At 39.0% G+C, this 8,020-nt stretch overlaps 1 protein-coding gene across 1 annotated transcript in view; it reads left to right on the top strand.

The window, feature by feature from the left end:
- AMDHD2 (amidohydrolase domain containing 2) overlaps window positions 1-5,040 on the top strand; it is an 84,653-nt gene extending 79,613 nt beyond the window's left edge. Inside the window, exons 10-11 of the mRNA XM_053694691.1 lie at window positions 1,465-1,566; window positions 3,464-5,040. Coding sequence (XP_053550666.1) covers window positions 1,465-1,566; window positions 3,464-3,549 — 188 coding nt within the window. The 3' untranslated portion in view covers window positions 3,550-5,040. The remainder of the gene's footprint in view (window positions 1-1,464; window positions 1,567-3,463) is intronic.
- The last annotated feature ends 2,980 nt before the right edge of the window (window positions 5,041-8,020 follow it).

Raw genomic sequence — 8,020 nt, 5'->3', positions numbered from 1 at the left:
ATTTATCCACCAATCAGCAAGGACAACCTAGGTTGTTCACCAAAAATGGGCCGGCATCTAAACTTACATTCTTTTATTTCAAATAAAGTTACCAAGAGAATAAAGAACATTTGATAATATGAATAAATTAGAAAGTTGCTTAAAATGTCATGCTCTATCTGAATCATAAAAGAAAAAAATTGGGTACAGTGTCCCTTTAAACTTTTATGATTCAGTTGGAGCATGTCATTTTAAACAATTTTCCAAGTTTCTTTCATGATCTAATTTGTTTAATTCTCGTTATCCTTTGTTGAAAAGCATATTTTCATATCCTCAGCAGCAGCAATGCACTACTGGAAGCTAGGCACTGATTGGTGGCTGGACATATATGCCTCTTGTCATTGGCTCAACCAATGTGTTCAGCTAGTTCCCAGAAGTGCATTGCTGGCCCTTCAATAAAGGATATCAATAGAATGAAGCAAATCTTGTAATAAAAGTAAATTGGAAAGTTGTTTAAAATTGTATTCTCTGTCTGAAACATGAAAGAAATATTTGGGGTATTATGCCCCTTTAACCCTTTGAGTGCTAATGACGGCTCTGAGCCGTCACAGAGTTTCTCACTCTGGTGCTAATGACGGCTCAGAGCCGTCATGAGCACTCTCCCACCTTGAGGGAGATCTGGGGGCTCCTTACTGCTCCTACCCCGGCGATCGTGCCTGTAGAGTGACAGGCATTGCCGGGGCTTCACGTCATGCGCGGTGACGTCACGCGCAATTACGTGATGATGTCACTGCGCAACTTTATTTATACTTAACAATGTTAAGTATAGAAGGAGGAGGCATGCTGCTTAGAAGCCTGTATCTCAGGCATTTAAGCAGCTACAGACCCCCAAGACCCACTGTTGGAAAGGTAATCGCCTAACCTTTCCAACTGTATAAGTCTTGGGGTCTGTAAAAAAGAAAAAAAGTTAAAAACATTTTTTTTTCAAAAAGAAAAAAAAAAGAAAATATTAGCACCCAGGTGGGAAATGGCTTAGCAGCCAAAGGGTTAAATGGTTATGTGCTTGAAGAAATAGTCTAGTCAAAATTAAACTTTTAAGCAACTTTCTAATTTACTCCTATTATCATTTTTTTCTTTGTTCTCTTGGTATCCTTATTTGAATATAAGCTTAGGAGCCAGCCCATTTTTGGTTCCACACCTGGGTAGCGTATGCTGATTGGTGGCTACATTTAGACATTCTCAGGTGCTGAACCAAAAATGGTCCGGCTTCTAAGCTTACATTCTTGCTTTTTCAAATAAAGATACCAAGAGAACAAAGAAAAATTGATAATAGGAGTAAATTAGAAAGTTGCTTAAAATGTAATGCTCTGTCTGAATCATGGAAGTTTAATTTTGACTAGACTATTCCTTTAAACATTTAAAATGACGGATTAATCAGGTTTTTAATGTAGTGGTGTTTCAAAAGTAACTTGAATTTGGTTGCAGGTTGTTCAGTAGAGCAAGCCTTGGAAGCAGCAAGCTTACACCCAGCACAGGTGCTTGGTCAGCAGCATTGCAAGGGGACTCTTGATTTCGGGACAGATGCAGGTACAGTTGTGATATAGTTTTTTATCCCTTATATTATAGAGCCCAGGATTTGATGCATTAACGTTGCATATTTTGTTATGGATTAAAAGTGCATTCAAAGCTAATATTCAGCCTGTTAGTGCATTTTTTTATTTATATTGTGAGAGATCAAAAAATTATAAATAACATTTAACTGTGCACTTTGTGATGAGCTTTCAAAGCATGATCAACCAATGAGACCCTAGTTACTATAAATTATTATATTTTGTCCTGTTCCAGTGACCTGGGATAAATATGGGACCAGCCTGGGGACAATTGCATCCCCTACTCCTCACGAGATCATATCTGTCTGTCTATTTATTTATATGTATAAGGGTCTATTTAAAGGGACACTAAACCCAAAATTTTTCTTTCATGGTTCAGATAGAGAATGCAATACTAAACAACTTTCCAATTTACGTCTATTATCTCATTTACTTCATTCTTTAGATATCCTTTGTTGAAAAATAGCAATGCACATGGGTGAGCCAATCACACAAGGCATCGATGTGCAGCCACCAATCAACAGCTGCTGATCCTATCTAGATATGCTTTTCCGCAAAGGATATCAAGAGAATGAAGCAAATTAGATAATAAAAGCAAATTAGAAATTTGTTTAAAATCGCATGCTCTATCTGAACCACAAAAGAAAAATTGGGGTTTCATGTCCCTTTAAGAACGTGCGAGCGGACATGATCCAATATTGCAGATCATGTCCGCTGCACATCGATAAATGCCGACAGCACACGCTCTCGGCATTTATCATTGCACCAGCAGTTCTGGTAAACTGCTGGTGCAATACCGCCCCCTGCAGATTCGTTGCCAATTGGCCACTAGCAGGGGATGACAATCAACTCGATCGTATTGGATCGGGTTGATTTGCGGTGATGTCTGCCCGCCACCTCAGAGCAGGCGGACAGGTTATGGAGCAGCGGTCTTTAGACCGCTGCGTCATAACTTGTGTTTGTGGCGAAACATACGGAACTTGATAAATAGGCCCCAGTGTGTTTACATCACAAGTTGTTTATTGGGCAGTTCTTCAAAGATGAGAGATACCCAAGAGTAGCTGTTTCCAAAAGCCCTTCTTTTAGCCGCATATAATTTGTTTGACCCTGCCGCCTCTTAGCTTTATTGTGCATTTTCCGCACTCTGTCATGCACCAAACACTGGGCCTTTCAGCAGAGGAGGAGGCCTTGGATCTAACTGCATTTCAACCTGGCAAATGATTGAGAAGTCGGGTGCTAGTGCGCCAGTACTTTAAAGGGATACTAAACGCAAAGTTTTTTTCTTTCATGATTCGGATAGAGCATGCAACTTTTCTTCGTTCTCTTGGTATCTTTATTTGAAAAAGCAGGAATGAAAGTTTAGCAGCCAGACCATTTTTGGTTCAGAACCCTGGATATCGCTTGCTGCTTGTTGGTTACATTTATCCACCAATCAGCAAGAGCTACCCAGGTGCTGAACCTAAAATAGGCCGGCTCCTAAGCGTTTATTGCGTCTTTTCAAATAAAGATAGCATGAGAACAAAGAAAAATTGATAATAGGAGTATATTAGAATGTTGCTTAAAATTGCATGCTCTATCTGAATCATGAAAGAAAAAATTTGGGTTTCATATCCCTTTAATGCGTTCTGTACAAATTAGTGTTTGGCCACATAATTATTTATTTGTATTTACATAATTCAGAACATATTATCTGTGTTCTAAATCCCATAATTCTAGTTTACATGAGCAGTAGTACTTTGTGGGCAACAGTAGTTCTGTGTTTTTCATTCAATAGAAACTTGAAAATCAGTGTTATAGATATGAAGACCAGTAAAGCATATACAGGAGTTTTTAGGTATCGGTACTTGACATAACTTTTATTTTCTTCTTCTCAGATTTTGTGCTACTAGATGACGGTTTGAATGTCAAAGCTACATATATTGCTGGAGACTTAGTATGGGAATATTCCGTTTCCAATTAGAAATGATCAAGCATAAGAAGTTCCTGGTACCAAGTCATACTGTGCCTTATCTTTTGCCTGCTTGGTGACATTCATCATCTTGTATCTTAAGTGCATGTCTTTTCCATGGTCACCAAATATTATCAATGGTCTTGGTAAAGCTAGACATAAGTATGTCATAAAATTCTCCTTTTGGATAGGGGACCTCATTTGGTGGTGAATGGAATATGAGTGGAGTCACCTTCACTTTAGAGATGTTGGAAGAAGAGATGGATTATGACAGGTGGAGTAGCGTGCACTGCTACACAGCAGTTTTCCAAAGTACAACATAGTTTTGCTTTCTTAGATCATATGGAAACTGCTATTATCCAATATTTTGATAAAAAGGATCCTGTAAAAGAACGCATCATATTCTTCATTTTCTCTTCACTCGTCATTTTTCAAAGTACCAGGCATGAACTACCGACCGTTTGTTTGGATTCTAACAAACACATGACGCTACTAATTCCTATGAAACTTAAACATCTAACTTTGTTCCATGGAGATTAGACATAGTTGTATTACTTGATATGAATATTACTAAAATAAAATAAGATACAACACCAAGAAAAATACATCTCTAAATAGGTATAGTCCAAAATTTACTGAAGTGTATTATTTGTTAACCCAAAATATAACAACCGTAGTACAAAAGTCTTTATTCCTGCTTCACAAATCTGTAACGCTGCTCTCCAATCTCTTAAAAAATGCTCTGTATTATGCAACACACTTAAAGGGACATTAAATACTTTGACATACATTTTAGTGACCTATGTATCACTGTTCCTAATTGGCCACAGCAGAGAAGGTAACCTAAGTTACAAGATGGCAGCTCCCGTTGTTTTATAGACACCAAACTTTGCACTTAAATTGTCAATATTTAAATAGCTGATAACTTTAAAAAATACATCTACGTGTTATTCTCAGACTAATCTTTTCTTTGAATGTATCATTCTATCTAGCATTTACTTAGTGTTTAATGTCCCTTTAAGAATTACTCATCGAACTGTAACAATATCTTAAACTGTATTATCATAGGCTAAGGGACATTCCCTGTAGTTTTTGCACTTTATAGCAGAACTATTCCTGACCTGCACTTCCTGCAAAGGTCCAAATTTTGCTTGAATTTAAAGAATTCAGAGAATGTAATTTTCAATTACTTTTTCAATGTTTCTTGATTATTTTACGTCTTAATTTGTGTTAATGTGCTATCAACAATATAATAATATAAACACTATTGGTGCTGGTTATGCTTTTTAATAACTGATATACTGTTTTAACTTGGATTCTTTAAAGCTGAGAATACATTTATTGCTGCATCCCAGAACATTGCACAATAACATAGTGGGATCAATTATAAAATAAAAGCTTTTAGAATTAAATGGTCACTCAACATTTTTTCTCCAATGCAATAGTTACTTTGCAGTGTATCTAGTCAGTGTGTAAATAAAAGAGCTGAAATCAAATTACAAACGTGTTCCTGTGGCATCCACAATCAATTTTTAAATTATTAATATTTTAATAAAGCCTTCTTGATATATTGTGCAAACACATAGAAGTATATATGAGCAACACTTTACCGTGGGAAACTTTTTTTTCTCACTCTTTGAAAAGGAAAAATATTAAATATCTGGCTGCACTAGTACAGATCATTTATAAATGACAGTGTCATGAGCTGCTTGGGAGAATAAGTATTTACAAAGAGAACGTGCAATATCTTTAGCACATTATTGTAATTTAAAGGGCAGTGATACCCAAATGTTGAAACACTTGAAAGTGATGCAGCATAGCTGTAAAAAGCTGACTAGAAAATATCACCTGAACATCATTCTCTATGTAAAAAAGAAAGATATTTTATCTCAAAATGTCCTAAGTATTCAAACCCCATTGCAAAGGACTTTTAAGCAGCAAATCAGTATGTCTGTACCGGGACAGCCAAGGGAGTGAGCTTTGTGCACACTCATATTATTTCCCTATTCAGCTTAAGGAAATTTACTATGAAATCTCATGAGGGTTAAGTGTGAGATCACAGTAAAATAGTTCATGACCTAAGCACTGTTAATGCTGTTAATGCTGATTGGCTGCTGTTCATTTCTTCATATATATTTTTTTTTTTTTACCTGAAGCTTGGCAGTAACTGAAGTATAACTTTTTACACTCTGCTGAGCTGAGGAAATTGTGAGGTAAAATATCTTCCTTTTTTACATAGAGATGCTCACTGTCTGACTGTCTGACTATTTTGTAAAAATGCTAAATATCTTCATATTCCTTTATGTCTGTTTAACAAACTAATTTACTCAATTACTCCTTACCCCTCACCACCTGCACTGCTCATTAGCCCATCTCTCTTAACCGCACCTTACTTCTGTATTCATGAACTTCACACATTCCTAAAGACTCTCTCTCCCACTTGCAACTCATCACAAAAACAGTCTCACTACTGCAAATACGCATCTCATGTCACTCTCCCTCTTGCTCATCTTCCCTAATCCTGGTCCCCCACATTTTCCTTGCCCCGCACACCCATGTGTACCCTTCAATAGACTTCAAAAACTAAACTCTGGTAACCCTAATCTCATTCCTCTTGCATCTAAAGCCACCACCCCCTTCACTTGCGCACTTGGAAATCTCGCTCTGTTTGCAACAAGCTCACTTCTATCCATGACCTCTTTATCTCCCACTCTCTCAATCTTCAAGCTCTCACAGAAACCTGGCTCTCTCCTTCAGACACTGCTTTCTCTGCTGCACTGTCACATGGGGGTCTCCACTTCAGCCACACCCCTAGGTCTGACAATAGACAAGGAGGTGGTGTTGGTATTTTACTTTCCTCTCGTTGCACCTTTCAACAAATACATCCCTTCTCTTCCCTCACATTTTCTTCATTTGAAACACACATGATTTGCTTATTCTTACCCCTCTCTATACGTGTTGCAGTCATATACCGCCCCCCAGGCTCCGCAACTTTATTTCTAGATCACTTTGCCGCCTGGCTACCTTACTTTCTTTCCTCAGATACCCCTGCCCTCATTCTCGGTGACTTCAACCTCCCTGTTGATAATCCCACTGCCTCCTCTGCAAAACAACTTCTGCAACTCACTTCCTCTTTCGGCCTGTCACAATGGACTGACTCTCCCACTCACAAAGATGGTCACTCCCTTGATCTGATTTTCAGTTATCGATGCACTATCTCAAACTTCACAAACTCACCTTTTCCTCTTTCTGACCACCACCTCCTCACTTGTACCGTCACCTCCCTCCCTACAGCTCTCCCTCCTTCTACCCCCCCACACTAAACTTCACAGAATAATCAAGTCATTAGATCAGCAACAGCTCGCTAGCTCTCTCAAACCTCTTTGCTTTTCCATCCCCTCCTTTTTCTGTCCTGATGAATCCATCTTCCACTATAACTCCACCCTTACATCGGTCCTTGATAACCTGTCCTCACCTACCATAGCTCGGAAAACATGCACTCATCCTCAGCTCTGGCATACTCCATTGACATGGTACCTACGCAGATGTACCCGTACTGCTGAGTGACACTGGAGGAAATCTCAGAGTTCTGCTGACTTTCTTCACTATAAGTTCATCTTGAACTCTTACTATTCTGCCCTTAATCTATATAAGCAACACTACTTCTCTACTCTTATCTCTACTCTTTCTTCAAACCCAAAACGTCTGTTCTCCACATTCAATACTATTCTCCACCCACCCCCACCTCCCACCACAACTTTTCTCTCAGCCCAAGATTTTGCCAGCTACTTCAACAACAAAATTGACTCCATCAGAACTGAAATGAGCTCTCAACATACTACCGGTCTCCCGCTCCCTCAAAAGCTCACAATCATCCAAAACCCACATAGCCATAAATTTAGCTCTTTTGCCCCTGTTACAGAGGATGAAGTTTCTGCCCTTATACTGTCCTCTCACCTCACTACCTGTCCCCTCGACCCCATCCCCTCGCAACTATTCCCCTCCCTCTCTTCTACCCTTACCCCTATACTCACACACATCTTCAACCTCTCCCTCAGCACTGGTATAGTTCCCACATCTCTTAAACATGCATTAGTCACACCTATCCTCAAAAAACCTTCTCTCGATCCAACCTCCCCATCCAACTACCGCCCTATTTCCATACTACCTCTTGCCTCAAAGCTTCTTGAAAAGCTAGTATATGCACGTCTATCCCATTTCCTTACATTAAACTCCCTCCTTGACCCACTGCAATCTGGATTTCGCCCCCTTCACTCAACAGAGACAGCAATTGTTAAGTTTACCAACTACCTACTTACAGCAAAATCAAAAGGCCACTTCTCTCTACTGATCCTCCTTGATCTGTCTGCAGCCTTTGATACTGTCGACCACCCTCTTTTGCTCTATACCCTCCAATCCTTCGGCATCTGTGACACAGTTCTCTCTTGGTTCTCTTCCTATCTATCTAACCGTACCTTTAGTG

This window comes from Bombina bombina, chromosome 11 (genome assembly GCF_027579735.1).
Source record: "Bombina bombina isolate aBomBom1 chromosome 11, aBomBom1.pri, whole genome shotgun sequence".
Classification (NCBI taxonomy): domain Eukaryota; kingdom Metazoa; phylum Chordata; class Amphibia; order Anura; family Bombinatoridae; genus Bombina; species Bombina bombina.
Note: the sequence above shows the minus strand (reverse complement) of the source record. Positions and strands in the feature narration are given on the sequence as shown.